This window comes from Salmo trutta, chromosome 15 (assembly GCF_901001165.1).
Source record: "Salmo trutta chromosome 15, fSalTru1.1, whole genome shotgun sequence".
NCBI classification, from domain to species: domain Eukaryota; kingdom Metazoa; phylum Chordata; class Actinopteri; order Salmoniformes; family Salmonidae; genus Salmo; species Salmo trutta.
In genome coordinates, this window is record NC_042971.1 from 29944762 (window position 1) to 29971989 (window position 27228).

The 27228-nt window shown below is 42.1% G+C and overlaps 2 protein-coding genes across 2 annotated transcripts in view; one reads left to right on the top strand and one right to left on the bottom strand.

The window, feature by feature from the left end:
* LOC115148774 (vacuolar protein sorting-associated protein 37D) overlaps window positions 1–1414 on the bottom strand; it is a 53022-nt gene extending 51608 nt beyond the window's left edge. The window contains exon 1 of the mRNA XM_029690994.1: window positions 1116–1414. Coding sequence (XP_029546854.1) covers window positions 1116–1238 — 123 coding nt within the window. The 5' untranslated portion in view covers window positions 1239–1414. The remainder of the gene's footprint in view (window positions 1–1115) is intronic.
* A 677-nt stretch (window positions 1415–2091) lies between these two features.
* On the top strand, window positions 2092–26142 carry LOC115148775 (nuclear pore complex protein Nup88). Its single transcript, XM_029690995.1, has 17 exons — window positions 2092–2336; window positions 8795–8964; window positions 9348–9473; window positions 9861–9947; window positions 10048–10224; window positions 12020–12206; window positions 12427–12577; window positions 12753–12851; window positions 12962–13049; window positions 13231–13335; window positions 13607–13759; window positions 14035–14160; window positions 23064–23129; window positions 24571–24651; window positions 24845–24971; window positions 25066–25184; window positions 25851–26142. The coding sequence occupies exons 1-17, from the start codon at window positions 2100–2102 to the stop codon at window positions 25912–25914; spliced, it is 2163 nt and encodes a 720-aa protein (XP_029546855.1). The 5' UTR covers window positions 2092–2099; the 3' UTR covers window positions 25915–26142.
* Window positions 26143–27228: the final 1086 nt, after the last annotated feature.

The following is a 27228-nucleotide window of genomic DNA, read 5'->3' on the forward strand; positions in this document are numbered from 1 at the left end:
ACACTTTGTAAATGTATTTTCGATTAAACGTCTTGGTCATGTCGAATATAACTGCAACTACAACCATTACTCAAATCTCGACCATGGCTCTAGCTAAGTAATTCTGATCCAGTCCCTTGGGAGAATTCCATGGCCTCTCTCGGTGAGATGCAACCGCTTTGGAAACATCGCTCTAATTCATTTGCTGCAGCAGCGAGGAAGGTTTCAAATGTCATGTCTTGCTCTGAATTGGACACACCCACGTCCATTCTCAAATGAGTAACGATTTTATCTCTGTCTAAGAATGGATGCCACACCTGATGATTTCAGACAGAGGGCTATGTACCATGAATGACAATGTTTTGGAAATGTGCAAGACTGCGGGTTCAAATAGGAAAAGAACAAACTACACTAGTAATTTAACATTACATTCAGGAATAGTTGTTCTAGTGAGGAATAAGACAGAAATATAGAAATAGGTGCATTTGAATGTACAAGTGTGTGAGAGATGTGTTTAGTGTGTGTGTGTGTGTGTGTGTGTGTGTGTGTGTGTGTGTGTGTGTGTGCGCGCGCGTGCGTCCGTGCGCGCGTGTGTGTGCATGCAACAGAGAGACCGAGATTTGTTTTCAAATGAAAATTTGAGTGCCTTTATAGTATTTCGAATAGGTTGATCCTGCTGCTCACTGAACATGTCCTGTATGGCAAGCAGGAATTCCCTGTTCAGGTTTATTGGTATGGAAAATCATCCTGTAAAAAACGAATGGAATGTGAACAAAGCCAATTGTAAATAACTATCCTACGTTTAGTTTACATTCACATGAACTCCATAGGATTGAAGGAGAACGTGGGGGAAAAAATGAAAGGCTTTCAAAAACCATTGGAAGCCACGCAGACAATAATGCAGAGAGTCATGGCAGGCTACTAAAGCGGCTCATGCATTGGCCATATCCTATATCATGTGCCATAGGATGAGGCATCAAAGCAATCATATAAATTTGAAGAGAACATAATGTATACCTATTTAAGTTTGAATTCAATATCTGGAAGAGGAAATATCAACTACATGTAACACACAGATATATTTAGCAAAACTGTGTGGCTGTATTCGATAGTTGCCACATTGTTGAACCAAATACCTTCTCATTGAGTCGGACGATCTGGTCCATTTTTTCTTTATCTTGTAAAAGCTCCTGTAATTCACTCATGTTTAGAGCCCTATACCCGTCTGGGGTAGAGTTTGTGTCCTTAAAATTGGACATTGTATTTCCTTCACAAGCAATTCAGACGAGTTCGTTTGCAAGCCCACCTGGTTCCATGTCGTTCGCAGTGAATAGCACGGCCACAAGCGCCTAGTGAAAATGGTTTAAAGCTTCTGTTGGCGGAGTCAATACAAGATGCAGTGACACATACTTACCACGATTGCATTGCAGCTAATGTAATGCTACCGACAACCACGAGAAGGTCGTCACTAGGTACCACAGCCACGAAGTCATAAACGCCGCCTATTTCTACAATTCCACTTCTTAAAATGTGATTTTAAACCTAACCCTAACCTTTACCACAAATTTAACCACACTGCTAACGTTGTGCCTAACCTTAATCCTACATTAAGACTAAACATTTTTTTTCATACATTTTTACGATATAGCATATATGGACTTTGTGGCTGTGGTAACTAGTAGAACCCCCACGGGAAGGCATGGTCGTGGAATAAAACGTGTATAAGCAGGTTATAAAAGTAATAAACCTCTGCCAGATTTTTGTTTGGCAATGTTTTATTCTTGCCTACGTACAACCTGTATTTTTTACATTTGCACAATTATTTGTAATGTAGGCGAGTGTGCATGTACTCTGGGAACTGGAATGCTGAAACCATTTTCACTTCGCTGACTGTTATAACATAAAATATTGTTCGATCTGTGGTTACTTTGTAACATTTTGTAGCAACTACCGGTATGTTATGTATCAACTTTTGAGGCAACTTTCGTTTCAGTGGCTTTAAAAACTATTTGTACGCCTTTAGTTTGCCCCTGGACCTGATTGGCTGATCGAGTTGTATGTATCTGAAGTTCGTATTCATTGGTACGTTTCTGATGACGTCATTTTCAGACGACGGGAAAATGGCGGCGTTTGCTGGCGAGCGATGGAGAAGTGAGCTACCAAGTCATTATATATTTTTTAAATTACGAGAGAAACTTGATTTGGAACCCAAAGCGAATTGCAGGAAAACTGCAAAGAATCTTACATTTTGCCTCAATGGTGACATATTCGTGTGGAACGACGCAGACAGTGTTTTTTACACGACCAACCTGAGGCAGCTGAATTCGGAGGACAGCATTGAGAGTGTGAAATATCAGGTGAGCACGTTATACTCGATGGATAACGATTTTAAAGTGTGGTTTTTCATCTTTTTAACGTATTATATTAGCTAAAATAGTATCTGCGATGTAATTTCAGCCAGCTGTCACTCCCATTCATTCTTGGCCCAACATGCAATTGTATTTCACATTGACCTCATCCAGAACAACCCATAATAACCCCTGTACTGTCCCCCTATTAACTTGTGGAGATATGGGAGGATTGGACAGGTGTAAACAATATGGCATATTTTCCATTACTGTTAGCTACAGATTGTAATTTACGCCAGGCGCGATAACTATGTTTCCATTACTGGGCGTTGCAGGTTAGTTTATACAAAACGCTCCCGTAGATGTTTCAACTAACCTGCTCTTGGGGACACTGTCAAATATATTACATCTATGTTTTGTACCGCGTCAGGTTCCTCACCATCTTAGTTGCCACACATCTAGCATTTCCAAGCATATTTTCAGGAACTACTCGTTTACATGCGACATGGCCACGTGTAGAAGACAGTGCGACCAAAGCAAAGATATTCCTAATTTATCTAGCCTGTCCTGCGTTTCATATAATCGATGCGGTGCGCATTCGCGAAAAAGGACTGCCATTGCTCCAACGTGTACCTAACCGTAAACATCAATGTCTTTCTTAAAATCAATACACAAGTATACATTTTTAAACCTGCATATTTAGTTAATATTGCCTGCTAACATGAATTTCTTTTAACTAGGGAAAATGTGTCACCTCTGCAACAGAGTCAGGGTATATGCAGCAGTTTGGGCCGCCTGGTTCGTTTCGAACTGTGTGAAGACTATTTCTTCCTAACAAAGACTGCCGACTTCACCAAACGGGGGATGATTTAACAAAAGCGCATGTGCAAAAAAAAGCACAATCGTTGCACGACTGTACCTAAACATCAATGCCTTTCTTAAAATCAATACACAAGTATATATTTTTAAACCTGCATATTTAGCTAAAAGAAATCCAGGTTAGCAGGCAATATTAACCAGGTGAAATTGTGTCACTTCTCTTGCGTTCATTGCACGCAGAGTCAGGGTATATGCAACAGTTTGGGCCGCCTGGCTCGTTGTGAACTAATTTGCCAGAATTTTACGTAATTATGACATAACATTCAAGGTTGTGCAATGTAACAGGAATATTTAGACTTAGGGATGCCACCCGTTAGATAAAATATGGAACGGTTCCATATTTCACTGAAAGAATAAACGTTTTGTTTTCGAGATGATAGTTTCTGGATTCGACCATATTAGTGACCTAAGGCTCGTATTTCTGTGTTTATTATATTATAATTAAGTCTATGATTTGATATTTGATAGAGCAGTCTGACTGAGCGGCGGTAGGCACCAGCAGGCTCGTAAGCATTCATTCAAACAGCACTTTCGTGCATTTTGCCAGCAGCTCTTCGCAATGCTTCAAGCATTGCGCTGTTAATGACTTCAAGCCCATCAACTCCCGAGATTAGGCTGGTGTAACCGATGTGAAATGGCTAACTAGTTAGCGGGGTGCACGCTAATAGTGTTTCAAACGTCACTCGCTCTGAGACTTGGAGTAGTTGTTCCCCTTGCTCTGCATGGGTAACGCTGCTTCGAGAGTGGCTGTTGTCGATGTGTTCCTGGTTCGAGCCCAGGTAGGAGCGAGGAGAGGGACGGAAGCTATACTGTTACACTGGCAATACTAAAGTGCCTATAAGAACATTCAATAGTCAAAGGTATATGAAATACAAATCGTATAGAGAGAAATAGTCCTATAATAACTACAACCTAAAACTTCTTACCTGGGAATATTGCAGACTCGTGTTAAAAGGAACCACCAGCTTTCATATGTTCTCATGTTCTGAGCAAGGAACTTAAACGTTAGCTTTCTTACATGGCATATATTGCACTTTTACTTTATTCTCCAACACTTTGTTTTTGCATTATTTAAACCAAATTCAACATGTTTCATTATTTGAGGCTAAATTGATTTTATTGATGTATTATATTAAGTTAAAATAAGTGTTCATTCAGTATTGTTGTAATTGTCATTATTACAAAAACAAAACAAAAAAATGGCCGATTTAATCTCTATCGGCTTTTTTTGGTCCTCCAGTAATCGATATTGGCGTTGAAAAATCATAATCGGTCGACCTCTAGTCAGTACAGGTGCATCAAAGCTGTGACCGAGAGACTGAAAAACAGCTTCTATCTCAAGGCCATCAGACTGTTAACCTCTCTGGGATATGTGGGACGCTAAAGTCAGAAATAGCATTGCGTCCCACCTACTCAACAGCCAGTGGAATCCCGTGGCGTGTTATTCAAATACCTTAGAAATGCTATTACTTCAATTTCTCAAACATATGACTATTTTACAGCATTTTAAAGACAAGACTCTCGTTAATCTAACCACACTGTCCGATTTCAAAAAGGCTTTACAACGAAAGCAAAACATTTAGATTATGTCAGCAGAGTACCCAGCCAGAAATAATCAGACACCCATTTTTCAAGCTAGCATATAATGTCACATAAACCCAAACCACAGCTAAATGCAGCACTAACCTTTGATGATCTTCATCAGATGACAATCTTAGGACATTATGTTATACAATACATGCATGTTTTGTTCAATCAAGTTCATATTTATATCAAAAACTAGCTTTTTACATTAGCATGTGACTAGCATTCCCACCGAACACTTCCGGTGAATTTACTAAATTACTCAAGATAAACGTTCACAAAAAACATAATTATTTTAAGAATTATAGATACAGAACTCCTTTATGCACTCGCTATGTCCGATTTTAAAATAGCTTTTCGGTGAAAGCACATTTTGCAATATTCTAAGTAGATAGCCTGTGATGGCTGGGCTAGCTATTTTGACACCAACCAAGTGTGGTACTCACCAAACTCCGATTTACTATTAGAGAAGTTTGATTAACTTTGGTGTTCTTCGTCAGAATGCACTCCCAGGACTTCTACTTCAATAACAAATGTTGGTTTGGTCCCAAATAATCCATAGTTATATCCAAATAGCGGCGTTTTGTTCGTGCGTTCAAGACACTATCCGAAGGGTAAATAAGGGTCATGCGCCCGACGCGTTTCGTGACAAAACATTTCTAAATATTCCATTACCGTACTTCGAAGCATGTCAACCGCTGTTTAAAATAAATTTTTATGCAATTTTTCTCATAAAAAAGCGATAATATTCCGACCGGGAGTGGTGGTTTTCGTTCAAAGAGAGAGAAAGTAAACATGGAGTCGACTCCGGCACGCGCGCCCTGTCCCATTGTCCTCAGATCGACCACTATCAAAATGCGCTAATGTTTTTCAGCCATGGGCTGCAAAGCCACGATTCAGCTTTCTAGTGCCTTCTGAGAGCCTATGGGAGCGTTAGAAAATGTCACGTCATGCCAGAGATCCCCTGTTTTTGTTAGAGATGATCAATAAGGCCATGAAATGGTCAGAGAGAGCGCTTCCTGTTTGGAATCTTCTCAGGTTTTGGCCTGCCAAATGAGTTCTGTTATACTCACAGACACCATTCAAACAGTTTTAGAAACTTTAGGGTGTTTTCTATCCAAATCAAATTATATGCATATTCTAGTTACTGGGCAGGAGTAGTAACGAGATTAAATCGGGTACGTTTTTTTATCCGGCCATGCAAATACTGCCCCCTAGCCCCAACAGGTTAATCACTTATCTTTGATGATCTTCATCTGATGGCACTCCCAGGTCTCCATGTTAGACAATAAATGTTTGTTTTGTTTGATAAAGTTCATCTTTATGTCCAAATACCTCCTTTTTGTTCACGCGTTTTAGTCCAGCAACCCAAATGCACAAGGCGTGCTCACAAAGTCCAGACAAAAAGTCAAAAAAGTTCCATTATACTTCGTAGAAACATGTCAAACGATGTATATAATCAATCTTTAGGCTGTTTTTATCATAAATCTTCAATAATATTCCAACCGGACAATTCCTTTGTCTTTTAGAAAGGAAAGGGAACGGAGTTCACGGCTGCGCGCGATAAACAACTCAAGGCTTTCAGCCAGACCCCTGGTTCAAACAGCTCTTATTTGCTCCCCCTTCACAGTAGAAGCCTGAAAAAACGTTTTAAAGACTGTTGACATCTAGTGGAAGCCTTAGGAAGTCTGACCCCATAGACACAGTATATTGGATAGGCAATCACTTAAAAAAAAAAAAACTACAAACCTCAGATTTCCCACTTCCTGGTTGGATTTTTCTCAGGTTTTCACCTGCCATATGAGTTCTGTTATACTCACAGACATTATTTTAACAGTTTTGGAATCTTTACTGTTTTCTATCCAAATCTACTAGTTATATGCATATTCTAGCTTCTGGGCCTGAGTAGCAGAGAGTTTACTCTGGGCACCTTATTCATCCAAGCTACTCAATACTGCCCCCCGTTCCCAAAGAAGTTAAACAGCCATCACCAACATTGAGTGGCTGCTGCCAACATACTGACTCAAATCTCTAGCAACTTTAATAATACAAAATTGGATGTAATAAATGTATCACTAGCCACTTTAAACAATGCCACTTTATATAATGTTTACATACCCTACATTACTCATCTCATATGTATATACTGTACTCTGTACCATCTACTGCATCTTGCCTATGCCGTTTGGCCATCGCTCATCCATATATTATATGTACATATTCATTCCTTTACACTTGCGTGTGAAAGGTAGTTGTTGTGAAATTGTTAGATATTACTGCATGGTCGGAACTAGAAGCACAAGCATTTCTCTTCAGTCGCATTAACATCTGCTAACCATGTGTATGTGACCAATAAAATTTGATTTGATTATTTTTTTTAAACAGCCAGACAAGATAGTTAAGGAGTGTCTGTTTATAATGCATACATACACACTACCGTTCAAAAGTTTGGGGTCACTTAGAAATGTCCTTGTTTTTGAAAGAAAAGCATTTTTTTTTGTCCATTTAAAATAACATCAAATTGATCAGAAATACAGTGTACACATTGTTAATGTTGTAAATGACTATTGTAGCTGGAAATGGCTGAACTGATGTACTAATTAAAGAAGCAATAAAACTGGCCTTAGACCAGTTGAATATCTGGAGCATCAGCATTTGTTGGTTCGATTACAGGCTCAAAATGGCCAGAAACAAGGACTTCCTTCTGAAACTTGTTAGTCTATTCTTGTTCTGAGAAATGACGGCTATTCCATGCGAGAAATTGCCAAGAGACTGAAGATCTCGTACAATGCTGTGTACTACTCCCTTCACAGAACAGCGGTAAGCAGAATAGAAAGAGGAGTGGGAGGCCCTGGTGCAGAGGGGACTCCGGGATGTTAGCCTTCTAGGCAGAGTTGCAAAGAAAAAGCCATATCTCATACTGGCTAACAAGTAGAAAAGATTAAGATGGGAATAAGAACAGACACTGGACAGAGGAAGATTGGGGGAAAAGTGTTATGGACAGACAAATCTAAGTTTGAGGTGTTCGGATCAAGAACATTTGTGAGACACAGAAAAAATGAAAATATGCTAGAAGAGTGCTTGACGCCATCTGTCAAGTATGGTGGAGGCAATGTGATGGTTTGGTGGTGGTAAAGTGGGAGATTTGTACAGGGTAAAAGCCTTCCTTCTTCAAGATCCCTATCATTCCATTTTGCAACGCCATTCCATACCCTGTGGACGGTGCTTAATTGGAGCCAATTTCTTCCTACAACAGGACAATGACCCAAAGCACAGCTCCAAACTATGCAATAACTTTTTAGGGGAGAAGCAGTCAGCTGGTATTCTGTCTATAATGGAGTGGCCAGCACAGTCACCGGATCTCAACCCTATTGAGCTGTTGTGGGAGCAGCTTGACTGTATGGTACATAAGAAGTGCCCATCAAGCCAGTCCAACTTGTGGGAGGTGCTTCAGGAAGCATGGGGTGACATCTCTTCAGATTACCTCAAGAATTTGACAACTAGAATGCCAAAGGTCTGCAAGGCTATAATTACTGCAAATGGAGGATTCTTTGATGAAAGCAAAGTTTGAAGGACACAATTATTTCAATTAAAAATCATTATTTATAACCTTGTCAACGTTTTGACTATATTTCCTATTAATTTTGCAACTCATTCATGTATGTTTTTAAAGGTTTAGGGTATAGCCTAATGACCATGCATCTGACAGAGAGAAACAATATTTTTGACTGGACATCCTGTTCTGCTTTGGTGGAATTCTCTGCTCTGTCTGGTCTGCATTCCTCTCTTGCGTTCTGTAGGCCATATAACATATGTATTGAAACAGGAATAGGCAAATTACTGCTGTGCGCTGTGATTTTAGTTCAAATAGGCTGAACCATTATCTGACACATCAAAATGTCGTCACCATCAACGATGGCTGTCAATAGACAATGTTATTGTAATATCGCCCAACCCTGTGAAGTTGAAGACTAACGTCAGTTGACTTTCATTTCTTTCCTAAGACTCTGTTGTGCATCAATCCACCACGGTTTGAAGTATGCCAGGTGTTGCTGAGCCCGACACAGTACCATGTCGCGCTCATTGGACAACGGGGTGTCACCGTTCTAGAATTACCACAGCGGTGGGGCAAGAGGTCTGAGTTTGAAGGAGGACGGAGTGAAGTTAACTGCAAGTGAGTATGAGATGTTAGCCCAATACCCCTTCTATCATAAATAACTATCTGACCCATCAAAGCATTTTTCTCAGGTTATGCTGGTCCCTTTTAGGGATATATAGAGCACTGTCAGCACTCAGCAGGGTCCCTACTAGAACAGTTAGGAAGCACCTGTATCATAGTTTATTTTTCTGTATAATAGAAGTGTGCTATGGGCTGGAACTCACCCATATAGCCTACTGTAAGAAAGGATCCCCATCCCACACTCATTGTCTTGAGTTATAGGAAAAACTCATTTCAGTCCATATGAAATAAACATTCTTTACACCACTCCAAATCCTGTGTTGACTCTAATCCATGGAGTAGATTAACTAAAGATTCGGTTGTTTCCCCTCTACCAGGACTATTCCTGTGGCTGAGCGTTTCTTCACCAGCTCAGCCTCAGTGACCCTGCGGCAGGCCGCCTGGTTCCCCAGTGAGACAGAGGAGCCCCACCTAGTGCTACTGACCTCTGACAACACCATCAGGTAAACATGCTCTGGACCATTTACAAAGCACAATGTCAATTCATTGATGAAATGACTTGTTGTGATAGTGTTTTCTTTTAGAATATATTTTTTATGTCTCATCAATCAATGGGTTTGTTAGCTATAGGGCCCCTAGTTATCTGCATCACCATCTCCTGCAGGTGATGTATGTGTGTATTAATAGTTTTATACTCATTGTATTTTTGTACTCCCTGACGAAGGCCATGCAGCTGAAACACGACTGTTGGTTCCATTAAACATGGCATACAAATAAAGGCATTTTAATTAATTATATGTAGAGTGCCTTGGTCCTCCTTTCTTTTTGATAGTTTTATACTGTATTGACCATACTATTGCACTGCATTGACATTGTATTGGCGTATATAGGTTCTATGGGTTGAAAGAGCCTCAGACTCCAGCTAGAGCGCTATCAGTTTCCCAGTCAGAGGAGGACAGCAGTGTACACACTCGCGGGTGAGTTATTTCACCCTCTGTATTGACCAGATCAAAATGGAATTGACCTACACCCTGCTATGCAGTTTACTAATAAGATCTGTCTCTCACCCCTCCTTAGGCGCTCCTATGCAGCCTCTCTAGGCGAGATCGCTGTGGCTTTTGACTTTGGGCCAGTGGCCGGCGCCCCTCAACAGCTCACAGGCCAGCGGTCCAAGGAGGATGTGCTGGTGTACCCCCTCTACATCCTCTACGAGAACGGAGAGACCTATCTGAGTTACACCAGCCTCGCACACAGGTAAGTAGCTTAGCACCCTCGGGACGTTAGAAACTGGAAGCATCCGGTTTTCAGGGAAAAAGCAGAGAAAAGAGGCGAAGCCCGAAAACTGGATGCTTCCTGAGTTCCGAACTTGAAAGTGTGACCTTGGGTTTGCTTACATGCATATTTGATGCACAGTACCACTCATTCAAGGTTTTTATTTATTTTTAATATTTTCTACATTGTAGAATAATAGTGAAGACATCAAATCGACAAAATAAAACATATGGAATCATGTAGTAACCAAAAAAGTGTAAAGCATATAAATATTAGATTCTTCAAATTAGCCTTGATGACAGCTTTGCACACTTGGCATTCTCTCAACCAGCTTCATGAGGAATGCTTTTCCAACAGTCTTGAAGGAGTTCCCACGTATGCTGAGCAGTTGTTGGCTGCTTTTCCTTCACTCTGCGGTCCAACTCATCCCAAACCATCTCAATTGGGTTGAGGTCGGGTGATTGTGGTGGCCAGGTCATCTGATACAGCACGCCATCACTCTCCTTGGTCAAATAGCCCTTAAACAGCCTGGAAGTGTGTTTTGGGTCATTGTCCTGTTGAAAAACAAATGATAGTCCCACTAAGCGCAAACCAGTTGGGATGGCGTATCGCTGCAGAATGCTGTGTGGCTTGAATTCAAAATATATCACCGACCGTGTCACCAGCAAAGCACCATCACACCTCCATGTTTCACAGTGGGAACCACACGTGTAGAGATCATCCGTTCACCTACTCTACGTCTCACAAAGACATGGCGGTTGGAACCAGAAATCTTACATTTGGACTCATCAGACCAAAGGACAGATTTCCACCAGTCTAAAGTCCATTGCTTGTGTTTCTTGGCCCAAGCAAGTCTCTTCTTACTGGTGTCCTTTTAGTAGTGGTTTCCTTGCAGCAATTTGACCATGAAGGCCTCATTCATGCAATCTCCTCAATTGATGTTGAGATGTCTGTTACTTGAACTCTGTGAAGCATTTACTTGGGCTGCGATCTGAGGTGCAGTTAACTCTCATGAACTTATTCTCTGCAGCAGAGTTAACTATGGGTCTTCCTTTCCTGTGGTTGTCCTCATGAGAGCCAGTTTCATCATACGCTTGATGGCTTTTGCGACTGCACTTGAAGAAACCTTCAAAGTTATTGAAATTTTCCAAATTGACTGACCTTAATGTCTTAAGACGCGTTTGAGCCAATCATTTGGGTTGTGACAAGATAGGGGTGGGATACTGAAGATGGCCCCATTTGGTAAAATACCAAATCCATATTATGGCAAAACGGCTCAAATAAGCAAAGAGAAACGACAGACCATCTTAACATTTACATCATTTAGCAGAAGCTCTTATCCAGAGCTCTAATTAACTTTTAACAAGGCACACCTGTTAACTGAAATGCATTCCAGGTGACTACTTCATGAAGCTGGTTGAGAGAATGCCAAGAGTGTGCAAAGCTGCCTTCAAGGCAAAGGGTGGCTACTTTGAAGAATCTCCAGTATATAAAATATATTTTGATTTGTTCAAATGTAGAGAATGTACAATGTAGAGAATAGTCAAAATAAAGAAAAACCCTTGAATGAGTAGGTGTGTCCAAAATGTTGACTGGTACTGTAGGTCAGCTTAACATTTTGTTTTCTCTGGTTTGGTCTGACTGAATTTCAGTTAAGCTTATTCAGTGGACCTTTTAAATATATTATGCTACTGTTTGAGGACATTTTTATAAATTATCCATTTAATAAGAATCTTATTTGAATCTCATCCCTAGACCGTATTCTTCTGTTTTTCAGTTTGGGAAGCCTCAGTAAGCCCATTGGGCCCTTACCCATGTACCCCGCGGCAGAGGATAACTATGGTTATGACGCCTGTGCCGTGCTCTGCCTGCCCTGCGTTCCCAATATCCTGGTCATCGCCACGGAAACAGGCACACTGTACCATTGCGTGGTGCTGGAAGCAGAAGAGGAGGAGGAGACGGGAGTAAGTACTGTACTAGAGTGCAACGTTACAGAATATTCAGATATACATGTTCTGTGTAGAATGGTTATGATTGTCTATCTGTTAGAACAGGGACCCTGTTGGCTGTATTTTATATATATATATATACACGCATGCATGCAACATTCTGACAATTTCACCTCACTGAATACACCTCAGGAGTGTACACTGAGGACTTTTCTTCTCTGTGTGTGATTGACAGGCAGTGGAGCGTTGGTTGAGGGGCTCGGAGGCAGTGCCCTCTCTCTATGTGTTTGAGTGTGTGGAGCTGGAGCTCACCCTCAAACTGCCCGCTGGGGAGGAGGAAGAGCCTGTGGAGTCCGACTTCACTTGCCCAATCAGACTGCACAGAGGTGAGTGGGTCATGCTGATATAGTTTAATGCTAAAATGTGGATCCATTGATACTTCCCACCATGTCTCAAAGGTCCACACCCCATCATTATGTTTGTCTAAGGTACTTTCAATGTGGTTTTCTTTCTGTGGTGTGTCTTTTGTTTCATTGAAACCTGCTTTATGCCCAATTTCAGACCCCCTGTGCCAGCACAGATACCACTGCACACATGAGGCAGGAGTGCACAGTGTAGGCCTCACTTGGTTCAACAAACTACACAAGTTCCTCCAGTCAGGTGAGTCCTTCATGTCCAGATGGGGGTGTCAATTGTGTTGTTTACCATATATATCAGAGGTGGTTAGTGCATTAATTTGCCTGCTTTGCCATAATGCTCTTTCTCCACAGATGAGGACAAGGATAGTCTCCAGGAGCTGGCTGCTGAGCACCGCTGCATCGTAGAGCACATCCTCTGTACCAGGCCTCTAAGTAGCAGGTAGCACAATTATCAAGGCATCAGATATTAATGACATCAATAAAAAATATTGAGGTTCTACATGGCACCCCTAAGTCAGAAGAACCAGCTGATGAAAGTTGTCATTGATTGTCAGCTTGGCAGTAAAGATTGTTGGCTTGTGTATTGAACAGTTACCTCCTCTTTCTTTTTCACTCTCCAGCTTGTCAGCTCCAGTACGGGGCTTCTTGATTGTGTCAGACCTGTCTTTGGGTGCCACCATGATCTGCATTACCAGCACCTATGAGTGTCTACTACTGCCTCTCCTGTACGGTTCAGTATGGACTCAAGTGTTTTGGTCAATTACACTTATTTTTTATTTTATTTCACCTTTATTTAACCAGGTAGGCTAGTTGAGAACAAGTTCTCATTTATAACTAAGTTCAGTGATCTGTGAGCTGCTCTGACAGCTGGTGCTTTTGATTCTGGAATGATAATAGCCTATTTTTAAATTCATTACTATATCAGTTCAATTATTGAAACTGCTATAGATGGAAAAGTGTGTCATAGGTTGATGGTGGATGTCTGTGTGTGCCTAGGAGTTCCATTCGGCCTCCCTCTCCTCCCCTGCTGTGTTCCCACCCGGGGGTAGGCTCAGCTAGCTCTCCTCTGCGTGGATTGCATGACCACTCCTTTGAGCAGCACATCCGCAACATCCTGGCCAGAAGCTCCACCAACCCTCTCATGCTCAGGTAACGCACTCACCACAGTGCATTGAAAACACCCCTTGAGGAGATCTTGGATTTGCACAGATCCCAATTGACTCCATGGCAACATGCTTTGGCATCATGCTGTGCTATTTTTACATGTAGGATCCTCCCTTGTTGCTGTTTTTGTGAAGGACAATTGTTTCTCCCTGACCAGGCTTGTTAAAGGTTAGATAAATCTCCCCCTATAACATGCACAAAGGAACACTGTTACCCTTGGTTTAGTGTGTGTACTCGGTCCTGTTGTCCTGTGTGTTTAGGGCAGGGGACAAAGACACGTCGTCTCCTCCTCCAGAGTGTCTCCAGCTGTTGAGCAGAGCCACCCAGGTTTTCAGAGAGGAGTACATCCTCAAACAGGACATTGCCCGTGAGGAGATGCAAAGAAGGTAAATGTCACTCTCATTAACAGATTCACTAATGCATACACATACAGTACCAGTCAAAAGTTTGGACACACCTACTCATTCAGGGGGTTTTCTTTATTTTTACTATTTTCTACATTTTAGAATAATAGTGAAGACAAACTATGAAATAACACATGGAATCATGAAGTAATAACCAAAAAAGTGTTAAACAAATCAAAATATATTTTATATTGGAGATTCTTCAAAGTAGCCACCCTTTGCCTTGATGACAGTTTTGCACGCTCTTGGCATTCTCTCAACCAGTTTCATGAAGTAGTCACCTGGAATGTATTTCAATTAACAGGTGTGCCTTCTTAAAAGTTAATTTGTGGAATTTCTTTCCTCAATGAGTTTGAGCCACTCAGTTGTGTTGTGACAAGGTAGGAGTGGTATACAGAAGATATCCCTATTTGGTAAAAGACCAAGTCCATATTATGGCAAGAACAGCTCAAATAAGCATAGAGAAACAACAGCTCATTACTTTCATCATTACTAACTGCCTTGTTCAGGGGCAGAACGACAGATTTTTACCTTGTCAGCTCGGGGATTCGATCTAGCAACCAAAACGCTCTAACCACCTGCCACCCTGTGGAGCTGGTTAAGAGACGGCCAAGAGTGTTCATAGCTAATAAGGCAAAGGGTGGCTACTTAGAAACAAATCAAAATATATTTTTGATTTTTCAAACACTTTTTTTGGTTACTACATGATTCCATATGTGTTCATAGATTTGATGTCTTCACTATTATTCTACAATGTAGAAAATAGTAAAAATTAAACCCCTTGAATGAGAGTAGGTGTGTCAACTTTTGACTGGTACTGTATAATTAATCAACACACATGATCACTTGAAGTTTTAGTTTGGATATTAGTGCTGAGCATTTAACCAAAATGTCGAAGGGCCGTTCTGTTTTTAAATCAACTAATTGACCGACGTCACTTTAATTACGTGAACTCAACGTACCGTTTCTCTAGAGAGAAATCGGATCTTTCAAGAGGGAGTGAAATTAAGTCAAGAACTATGTGGGACGCTGGGCTGATTGGAAGTTGTGGTTTTCATTACGTAAATATTCAACCTAGTTCAGCACAAACTTGGTAATGAACTACAATTAACATAATCCATTGCACCTGTCACAGACAGAGGTTGTTACAGACGCACCATATGAGACTGCATGAGAGAGTAATGACAACACAATGACGAGAGGGATAGAGACAGTTCGTAAGGTAGCTCTACCCGATTGATAGTTAAAGTAGTTGGTAATAAGCAGTCTTGAAAGTATTCCTTATCTACTTTGAAGAACTAGTAAAATTAGTCACCCAGCTAGCAACTGCTAGCCTAGCCAAATAGGATAACTTGTTCAATGGGGAGCACAGAGATGGTAACAGATGGCTGGCTGGCTGCTACTTACTTCCTGAGCAGAGATGAGATGATGACTTGAAAGAATGAAAAATAAGTCATCAAATTAAAACTAAGTAATATATACAACTGAAATGTGAATGAATTATGGTTAATAAGTGATGAGCAGTAATGGGCATTCACTACCATCATGGGGCTCTTTATGAATTGTTTTATTCTGTGTTAATATTCCACCCACTGTCAGTGTCAGGGAAAAGGCAGATGATGACTGAGGGAAGCTCTAAAATCATTTTGATGTCCATTATTTCATAATGCATTTTATTTTTTGCAATCGAGAAGTGATTTAAAACATAAAAAAATTATCAAACTGGCCTCAAAATGCACTAATTGCTCAGCACTTTCTGATACCCACACATCATGATGGCTCCGATGGACATGGTCGCCCTGTTTCTAGCGCCTAGCCAACTTTGCAGTGTTTCTTACGTTATTTCCTTAGAATGTTGTTTTTGCATTATTACCTACAGCCAAAATAACTTTTGAAGATTAGTTCAGCGGTCACTCACCAGCATTTCGACCAAAAATTTGAATTTCCTAAATTGGATCCTTTGTTTGAACTCTGGGGCAATTCCATTAATCCCGGGGGCTGCTCGACGTTGCCTTCGCCGGAGAAGAGGAACATGGAATGGGCTCTTAGACTCAGGAGGCGTGCATACCATCCACCGCTTCCGAATATTACTCGCTAATGTTCAGTCCCTGGACAAGAAAGTAGATGAGCTCAGGGTGAGGATCTCCTTCCAGAGAGATATCAGGGACTGTAAAATAGTGTTTTACAGAATCATGGTTCCCTCCGGATATACTGTCCCCAGTATAAACACCATGGGACCACGCAGCCGTCATACCGCTCAGGAAGGAGACGCGTTCTGTCTCCTAGAGATGAACGTACTTTGGTGAGAAAAGTGCAAATCAATCCCAGAACAACAGCAAAGGACCTTGTGAAGATGCTGGAGGAAACAGGTGCAAAAGTATCTATATCCACAGTAAAACGAGTCCTATATCGCCATAACCTGAAAGGCCGCTCAGCAAGGAAGAAGCCACTGCTCCAAAACCGCCATTAAAAAAAGCCAGACTACGGGTTGCAACTGCACATGGGGACAAAGATTGTACTTTTTGGAGAAATGTCCTCTGGTCTGATGAAACACACATAGAACTGTTAGGCCATAATGACCATCGTTATGTTTGGAGGAAAAAGCGGGTTGCTTGCAAGCCGAAGAACACCAACCCAACTGTGAAGCACGGGGTTGGCAGCATCATGTTGTGGGGGTGCTTTGCTGCAGGAAGGACTGGTGCTTTTCACAAAATAGATGGCATCATGAGGAAGGAAAATTATGTGGATATATTGAAGCAACATCTCAAGACATCAGTCAGGAAGTTGGTTGCAAATGTGTCTTCCAAATGGACACCCCAAGCATACTTCCAAAGTTGTGGCAAAATGGCTTCATGACGACAAAGTCAAGGTATTGGAGTGGCCATCACAAAGCTCTGACCTCAATCCCATAGAAAATTTGTGGGCAGAACTGAAAAAGCATGTGCGAGCAAGGAGGCCTACAAACCTGACTCAGTTACACCAGCTCTGTCAGGAGGAATTCATCCAACTTATTGTGGGAAGCTTGTGGAAGGCTACCTAAAACGTTTGACCCAAGTTAAACAATTTAAAGGCAATACACTCAATTAGTATTTGGTAGCATGTAAACTTCTGACCCACTGGGAATGTGATGAAAGAAATCGCTCTGCTAGTATTCTGACATTTCACATTCTTAAAGTGGTGATCCTAACTGACCTAAGACAGGGAATTTTTACTAAGATTAAATATCAGGAATTGTGAAACTGATTTTGAATGTATTTGGCTAAGGTGAATGTAAACTTCCGACTTCAACTGTACAAATAAATATGGGGGAATGGAAAGGATGCAGACAATTACATTGATGAAAGCTACAATCTAAAGCTCATCTACCACCTAATGTGGAGTTGCAATTCAACGGCTTAGACACGAGACGTATGCGACTCCAGACAATCACGGATTATTAAGGGAAAGTCAGCCATGTCACTGACGCCGCACTCCCAGACATAAACACCTTTGCCCACTTCGAGGAAAAAACAGAACTGCCAATGCTGGCCACCTCCACTCACAAGGACTGTGAGCTCTTCTCCATGGACAACGTGAGTAAGACATTTAAGCGCCTATAACCCTCGCAAGGCTGCTGGCCCGGACCCACTACAATTTGCATACCACCCCAACAAATCCATGGATGAAGCAATCGCACTGCGCACTGCCCTATCCCAGCTGGACAAGAGGAATACCTATGCCATCGGCTACAGCTCAGCCTTCAAAACCATAGTGCCCTCCAAGCTCATCACTAAACTTTGGGTCTGAACTCCACCCTGTGCAACTGGGTCCTGGACTTCCTGACGGGCTGACCCCAGGTGGTGAAGGTAGGCAACAACACCTCTGCCACGCTGATCCTCAACATGGGAGGGGGCATGCTCAGCGCCATCCTGTACTCCCTGTTCACCTATGAATGTGTCGCAAGGCATGCCTCCAACTCAATCATCAAGTTTTTGTGAAGTCAACAGTGGTAGGCCTGATTACCAACATCGACAAGACCGCCTACAGGGAGGAGGTGAGGGCGGAGTGGTGCCAGGAAACTAACCTCTCCTTCAACGTCAACAAAGCGAAGGAGCTAATCATGGACTTCAGGAGAAGGCAGAGCGCGCCCCCCTCAACATCAACAGACCCGCAGTGGAGAGGTTGAAAAGCTTCAAGTTCCTCTGTGTGCACATCACTGACAACCTGAAATGGTCCATCCACACAGACTGTGTGGTGAAGGCACAACAGGGCCCTATCAACCTCCAGGAGGCTGAGAAAATGTGGCTTGACCCCATAGACCCTCAAACGTCTATAGATGTACCATTGAGAGCATCCTGTCAGGCTGTATCACCGTCTGGTACAGTAATTGCACTGTCTGCAACTGCAGTGCTCTCCAGAGGGTGGTGCGGTAGGCCAACGCATCATCAGGGGCACACTGTCTGCCCTCCAGGACATCCACAGCACCCAGTGTCACAGGAAGGCCAAGAAGATCATCAAGGACTTCAGCCACCCAAGCCACAGGCTGTTCACGCCGCTACCATCTAAAAGGTGGACGCCGTACAGGTGCATCAAATCTGGGACTGAGAAAAGGCTATCTCCAGGCCATCAGTCACCACTAGCCGGCCTATGTCCATTACCCGGCCCTGAACTTTAGTCACTGTTACTAGCCGGCTACCACCCGGCACTCAACCCTGCACCTTAGACTGCTGCCCGATGTACATACTCATATAAATTATATACAATGCCTTCAAACTATTCATACTCCTTATTCCGCATTATTACAGCCGCAATTCAAAATGAATTACATATTTTTTTATTTTTAAGATCACCTACCAACACACAATAACCCATAATGACAGTGAAAACATGCTTGTGGAAATGTTTGCAAATGTATTAAATTCAGATCTAATATACATAAGCATTCACAATATGTTAGAATCACCTTTGGCTGTGATTACAGCTGAGTCTTTCTGGGTAAGTCTAAGAGCTTTGCACACCTGGATTGTACAATATTTGCACATTCTTAAAGTTATTCAGGCTCTGTTTTTATTTAGTTATTGATCGTTGCTAGACAGCCATTTTCAAGTCTTGCCATATATTTTCAAACTGATAAGTCAACTGTAACTAGGCCACTCAGGAACATTCAATGTTGTTTTGGTAAGCAACTCCAGGGTATATTTGGCCTTGTGTTTTAGGTTATTGTCCTGCTGAAAGGTGAATTTGTCTCCCAGTGTCTGTTTGGAAAGCACACTGAACCAGGTTTTCCTCGAGGATTTTGCCTGTGCTTAGCTCGATACTGTTTCTTTTTTATCCTAAAAAAAACTCCCTAGTCCTTGCCGATGACAAGCATACCCATAACATGATGCAGCCACCACCGTGCTTGAAAATATGAAGAGTGGTACTCGATGATGTGTTGTGTTGGATTTGCCCCAAACATATAACGCTTCATATTCAGGACCGGAAGTAAATTTCTTTGCCACATTTTGGCAGTTTTGGAGTATTTAAAAAATAAAATCTGTACACATTTTCTTTTCAGTCTTTCATTTAGGTTAGTATTGTGGAGTATCTGCAATGTTGTTGATTCAGTGTTGATTCAGTTTTGTCCTATCACAGCCATTAAACACTGTTTTAAAATCACCATTGGCCTCATGGTGAAATCCCTGAGCGGCTTCCTTCCTCTCCGGCAGCTGAGTTAGGAAGGACGCCTGTATCTTTGTAGTGACTAGGTGTATTGATACACTTTAGATGGTGTAATTAATAACTTAACCATGTTCAAATGGATATTCAATGCCTGCTTTTTATTTTAACCCATCTACCAATAGGTGCCCTTGTTTGCAAGGCCTTAGAAAACCTCCCTGCTCTTTGTAATTTGAATCTGTATGAAATTCACTGCTCCCCGGCCAAACCCACCCCTTAACCTGGACGACACTGGGCAAATTGTGCGCCGCCCTATGGGACTCCCGATCATGGCTGGTTGTGATGCAGCCCGGGATCGAACCCGACTTTGTAGTGACGCCTCTAGCACTGCGATGCAGTGCCTTAGACTGCTGCTCCACTTGGCAGGCCAACACATCTCAATTTAAATCCATTTTAAATTCAGGCTGTAACAACTAAATTTGGAAAAAGTCAAGGAGTGTGAATACTTTCAAGGTACTGTCTATATACAGTGCATTCGTAAAGTATTCAGACCCCTTGACTTTTTCCACATTGTGTTACGTTACAGCCTTATTCTAAAATTGATTGTTTATTTTCCCTTAATCTATACAGTACCGCATAATGACAAATCCCCACTTTTTTTTTCAAATTTGAAACTGAAATCACATTTACATAAGTATTCAGACCCTTTACTCTGTACTTTGTTGAAGCAACTTTGGCAGCGATTACAGCCTCGAGTCTTCTTGGGTATGATGCTACAAGCTTGGCACACCTGTATTTGGGGAGTTTCTCCCATTTTTCTCTGTAGATCCTCTCAAGCTCTGTCAGGTTGGATGGGGCGCGTCACTGCACAGCTATTTTCAGGTCTCCAGAGATGTTCAAACGGGTTCAGGTCTGGCCTTTGGCTGGGCCACTCAAGGACATCTAGAGACTTGTCCCGAAGCCACTCCTGCTCAGGACTTCATGGAGGATCTCTGTACTTTGCTCTGTTCATCTTTTCCTTGATCCTGACTAGTCTCCCAGTCCCTGCTGCTGAAAAACATCCCACAGCATGATCCTGCCACCACTGTGCTTTACCGTTGGGATGGTGCCAGGTTTCTTCCAGATGTGACACTTGGCATTTAGGACAGAGTTAAGTCTTAGTTTCATCAGACCAGTAAATCTTGTTTCTCATGGTCAGAGTCCTTTAGGTGCCCTTTGGCAAACTCCAAGCGGGCTCTCATGTGCCTTTTTTTACTGAGGAGTGGCTTCTGTCTGGCCACTCTACCATCAAGGCCTGATTTGGTGGAGTGCTGCAGAGATGGTTATCCTTCTGGAAGGTTCTCCCATCTCCACAACGGAACTCTGGAGCTCTTTCAGAGTGACCATCGGTTCTTGGTTACCTCCCCGACCAAGGCCCTTCCCCCCCCAATTGCTCAGTTTAGCCAGGCGGCCAGCTCCGTGTAGCGTCTTGGTGGTTCCAAAATTCTTTGGCCACTGTTCTTGGACTTTCAATTATCATTTTTTGGTACCCAGATCTGTGCCTCAACACAATCCTCTCTGAGCTCTACAGACAATTCCTATGACCTCATGCCTAGGTTTTTGCTGCTACATGCATTGTCAACTGTGGGACCTTTAGATATAGATAGATAGGTGTGTACCTTCCCAATCCATGTCCAATCAGTTGAATTTACCACAGGTGGACTCCCATCAAGTTGTAGAAACATCAAGGATGATCAATGGAAACAGGATGCACCTAAGCTCAATTTTGTTTCTCATAGCAAAGGGTCTGAATACTTATTTAAAAAGTTATTTTTAATACATTTGCAAAAATGTATAAAAACCTGTTTTCGCTTTGTCATTAATGGATATTTATTGTAGATTGAGAAATGTTTTATTCTAAAATGGATTAAATAAGGCTGTAACGTAACAAAATGTGGAAAAAGTCGAGGGGTCTGAATACTTTCTGGATGCACTGTATGTGTACAGTACCAGTCAAAAGTTTGGACACCTACTCAATCTAGGGTTTTTCTTTATTTGGACTGTTTTCTACACTGAATAATAATAGTGAAGACAAACTATAACACATGGAATCATGTAGTAACCAAAAAAGTGTAAAACAAATCAAAATGTATTTAACGAGATTCTTTAAAGTTTGCCTTTGCCTTGATGACAGCTTTGCACACTCTTGGCATTCTCTCAACCAGCTTCACCTGGAATGCTTTTCCAACAGTCTTGGAGTTACCACATATGCTGAGCACTTGTTGGCTGCTTTTCCTTCACTCTGCAGTCCAACACATCCCAACCATCTCAATTGGGTTGAGGTTAGGTGGTTGTGGAGGCCAGGTCATCTGATGCAGCACTCCATCATTCTCCTTCTTGGTCAAATAGCCCGGCGGTGTGGTGGGGTCATTGCCCTGTTGAAAAATAAATTATACGCCATCCCATCTGGTTTGCGCTATCGCTACAGAATGCTATGGTATCCATGCTGGTTAAGTGTGCCTTGAATTCAAAATAAATCACTGACAGTGTCACCAGCAAAGCACCATCACACCACCACCTCCATGTTTCACGGTGGGAACCACACATGCGGAGCTCATCCGTTCACCTACTCTGCTTCTCACAAAGTTACAGCGGTTGTAACCAAAAATCTCACATTTGGACAGATTTATACCGGTCTAATGTCCAATGCTAGTGTTTCTTCGCCCAAGCAAGTCTCTTCTTGTTGGTGGCCTTTTGTAGTGGTTTCTTTGCAGCAATTCGACCAGTCTCCTCTGAACAGTTGATGTGTCTGTTACTTGAACTCTGAAGCATTTTATTTGGGCTGCAATTTGAGGCTGGTAACTCAAATGAACTTATCCTCTGCAGCAGAGGTGACTCTTGGTCTTTCCTGTGGCGGTCCTCATGAGTCAGTTTCATAGCGCTTGATGGTTTTTGCGACTGCACTTAAACTTGAAAAGTTCTTAATTTTCCAGATTGACTGACCTTCATGTCTTAAAGTAATGATGGACTGTCGTTTCTCTTTGCTTATTTGAGCTGTTCTTGCCATCTGACATGGCCTATTCTGATATCTTTATTTTGGGGATGTGTATTGTTAGGCATTACTGCACTGTTGAATATAGAAACATAAGTGTTTTGCCACCCATGTGATAAAATCTGCAAAATATGTGTACACTACCAATTAAAATGTGATTTTACACACACACACACACGTCCATGTGAGGAAGCATGTTGACTGGTTTCTTTTTCAGGGTGAAACTGCTGACGGGACAGAAGAACAAGCAGCTGGAGGACCTAGCCCTGTGCAGAGAGGAAAGGTGAAATAGGGACACGTTTCTCAATAAACATAGTACTTGATGCCCATGGCCAATGTTCCCTCAACTGCTCATGTGCGCAATTGCACACTTCCTCCAGACTGCCGTGCAGAAGAAATGCCATGCTGCACAGTGACGCAAGAGATTGAACTTAACTGAGTTTGCCCAGTTTAGTTTGCACTGTATAGATTTTTTTTTTCTGATCGAATCAACATTTAACGCAACAAAACAAATCAAGCTTTACAAGATTGAGTCTGATTTTGTTGTAGGCAGAGCCAGAGCGCAGCGTGGGTAGCCCCTACTAGCGGTCTTTCAATCACCCGTGAGTGAAAGCGCTATTCAGATCAGTTTAGCCCAGTAAGGGGCGCCTCACAATCCTCAACTGGCAGCTTCATTAAATAGTACCCGTAAAACACCAGTCTCAACGTCAACAGTGAAGAGGTGACTCCGGGATGCTGGTCTTCTAGGCAGAGTTGCAAAGAAAAATCCATACCTCAGACTGGCCAATAAAAATAAAAGATTAAGATGGGCAAAAGAGCAGACACTGGACAGAGGAACTCTGCCTAGAAGGCCAGCATTCTGGAGTCGCCTCTTCACTGTTGACATTGAGACTGGTGTTTTGCGGGTACCATGTAATGAAGCTGCCAGTTGAGGACTTGTGAGGTGTCTGTTTCTCAAACTAGGCACTAATTAATGTACTTGTCCTCTTGCTCAGTTGTGCACCTGGGCCTCCCGCTCATCATTCTATTCTGGTTAGAGCCAGTTTGCGCTGTTCTGTGAAGGGAGTAGTACACAGTGTTGTACGAGAACTTCAGTTTCTAGGCAATTTCTAGTATTGAATAGCCTTCATTTCTCAGAACAAGAATAGACTGACACGTTTCAGAAGAAAGGTCTTTGTTTCTGGCCCTTTTGAGCCTGTAATCGAACCCACAAATACTGATGCTCCAGATACTCAACTGGTCTAAGGCCAGTTTTGTTTCTTTAATGAGAACAACAGTTTTCAGCTATGCTAACATAATTGCAAAAGGGTTTTCTAATGATCAATTAGCCTTTTAAAATGATACACTTGGATTAGCTAACACAACGTGCCATTGGAACACAGGAGTGCTGATTGCTGATAATGGACCTCTGTAGATATTCCATTTAAAAAATCTGCTGTTTCCAGCTACAATACTCATTTACAATGTCTACACTATTTCTGATCAATTTGTTACTTTAAATGGACAAAAAAATTGCTTTTCTTTCAAAAACAAGGACATTTCTACATGACCCCAAACTTTTGAACAGTGATATAAGTGATTTGGTACTCCGGCAGCCTGGGGTTGATGATGCCATTAGAGGCCAAACGGAAGCATTTGATGTACAGAGGCTTCATATGAGCTTCACCTGCATTTCATATACTTGAGAGCTATTCTTCATCTTGTATTTATTTTTCTATCAATAGGAAAAGTCTGCGAGAGTCTGCAGAGCTTCTGGCTGATAAGTATGAGGATGCCAAGTATCGCCAGGAAGCCACCATGAACAGGTAGCTAGATACGCTCGTCTTTCAAATCTAAACTTTCTTCCGGGCTTAGTTTCAGAAGTCATTGAAATGGTCACATGCCCAAGCAACATAACTGGCTTCCTCTCAAAACTAATGCGATCTGCTTCAGAGCTTCTATTACAACAGATATGAACCTATTTCCTCCTTCTCTGGCTTGTGTTCTGTACTATTCCAGGGTGAAGCAGGTTCTGGGCAGTTTGCGCAGTCAGCTGCCCGTTCTGTCTGACAGCGAGAAGGACATGAAGAAAGAGCTGCAGACCATCAACGACCAGCTGCGTCACCTGGGCAATGGCATCAAACAAGTGAGCTACCGCCTTGAGGTCTATCATCGTCATCATCACCGAGCCTCGTACTGGTTCACAGTAATAACTGGACTGGTGTCTTATCTTCTTCCAGGTAAATATGAAGAAGGAGTACCAGAAGAAACAGATGGACAAAGGGCTGTCTCCAGCCAGAGCTACTGTCGCCCTCAACCCCCACCAGAGGAAGTGTGTCCAGGGAGTGATAAAGGAACAGTGAGTATGGGCAGTTCTTCCCTGGGTGGCATGCTAGTTTTTGCCAGCCTGTTGACCTTATGACACCCATTGACCTCTTTGTTTGTAGAATTGTCTCTGTTTTAATGTTGGTCCTGAGTCTTGTCTAATATGATCTGGTGTAATGGAGTTAAGGATGTATTGTAAGCTCACTCCACAGCTAGCTTGAAATGTTGCAGATGGAGACATTAATACCTTTTGGGTGGCTCAAACCATTGGAATGTTGTTAAGGAGGGCGGTCACTTGTGTTAGTAAAGTAGAGGTCTCAAGTTCGAGACAGGTATGAACTGAATTGGAGGGAAGGGGTACTCGCTAAGCAAGCAATGTGACGTGTAACAATGGTGCCGAGTGACTCCGATGCGTAGTAGGGCTTAGCTCGACGGCTGTTGTCACTGTGGCGAGTTTTAAAGTGGGTGAGTGTAAGCGTGAAGAACGTACCATAAGCGCACTCCACAGCTAGATTGATTGAGCCATCCAATTTGTAGCTTTTGGGTGGCTCAAACCGTTGGAATGTTTGAGGGCGGTCACGTGTTAGCCAAGCAGAGTTCCCAAGTTCGAGTTCGCTAGGAGCCGAATTGGGGGGGACAACTCGCAGTGTTCTTTCCCTCAAATAGCCTCTTGACAGCCTTGTTTCCTTTTCTCTTCCAGGGGAGAGCACATAGGAGAAATGATGAAACAGATCAAGGACATCAAGAACCATTTCAGTGTCTGAGACCGTTAAGGGAGCCATCTTTCATCCACAGCTGTACCACTGCTTTCCAAACAACCAAAATAATAATTGCTAAAATAGTCTGTCTCGTGACATCAACTCAGTGACTCATAAGGCTAGTCATTGTGTCTGCCAGTCACATTTTTGTAACCAGTAGTTGAAATTAGAAAATCACCAAGGTTTTATACACTGTATGTTTGTCTATCTGGAGAATAAAATGTGTGTACAGTACTGCCATGATTGACTGCCTATTTTAACTGCATGAACGGTTAGCTCTGCATACGGGCCTTGGTGGAGATGTTCTTCAGTGTCACCATTAGATAATGGATCCTTATCTCAGTTAATCTCCTATTGTGTGATTTACTCCTCTGTCAGTGTGACTTAAACTGCTGTCACATGACCCATGCATCTCCATACCTTTTGATGCATAGGTTAGACCAGCTAAATCTATTCATGGTCTTAAAACAAAGGGAGATTAATTTAAGGCAAGTAGGGCAGATTCAATCCGGACCACGGAAGATCCGGTCTATAGCACAATTTAAATTTAAAAGCAATGTTCCTGCGTTTGGAGACTGCATTCACAGTAAATGCTGCATATGTTCGGTCAATGGGAAATTACCATTTAAATTGTGCTATGATCTATCTTGCTATGGTCAAGATTGAATCTACCCCTAATACTCGTTTTCCATAGCATACCCATCTTCGAACCTTGGGTGGATGAGCTTTCTGCCCAAGATGCATTTCCCATTTATTTTAGTATCTGGAATCCCATAATTGTTTTATAGCTTCTAAGAGCCTTTTACAGGATTGCCCTCCAATGAAGCATTGTTTTTGAGAGACAGTCACGCATACCATAAAGTGCAATTTGATTTATTAGATAATACAGAAATGTACACGGTACTGTATAGACATTTGTGAAGGGGGGCCTAGCAGAAGCATGCAGAGAACTCATGATTTACTTTAGATTCCACACAATATTACTGTTCTGCAGGCAACATTACACCACAGTGAAATCCTAAATGAAATGCTGCCTAAAATGAAAGCCACGGACTTGTTTATCGACAGCCCAAATAAAGGGGTTGTTTGAGACAATTACACACTAGCACTATCCAAGGGAAGGGTAGACGAGTTATTCTATAAAAATTATAGAACCCTAACGTCTTTTGTTAAGTCCGACTGTTAAGAATTCAATGCTTTACAAATAAATGTGGTGCTGTGAGCATGTGGTAGTGAATGAGTTAAGACTACATGGCTTAGTCACTTAAGCTTAAGTCTACACCTGTTGTATTTGGCGTATGTGACCAATACAATGTCTTT

What these genes read in the sequence shown, in the direction of transcription:
- LOC115148775 (XM_029690995.1), top strand. Translation starts at nt 2,100, where the DNA reads ATGGCGGCGTTTGCTGGCGAGCGATGGAGAAGTGAGCTACCAAGTCAT. An exon ending in CCCAATCAGACTGCACAGAG is followed by an intron (nt 12,578 to 12,752) that starts GTGAGTGGGTCA and finishes GCCCAATTTCAG; the next exon opens with ACCCCCTGTGCCAGCACAGA. An exon ending in CGTGAGGAGATGCAAAGAAG is followed by an intron (nt 14,161 to 23,063) that starts GTAAATGTCACT and finishes TTTCTTTTTCAG; the next exon opens with GGTGAAACTGCTGACGGGAC.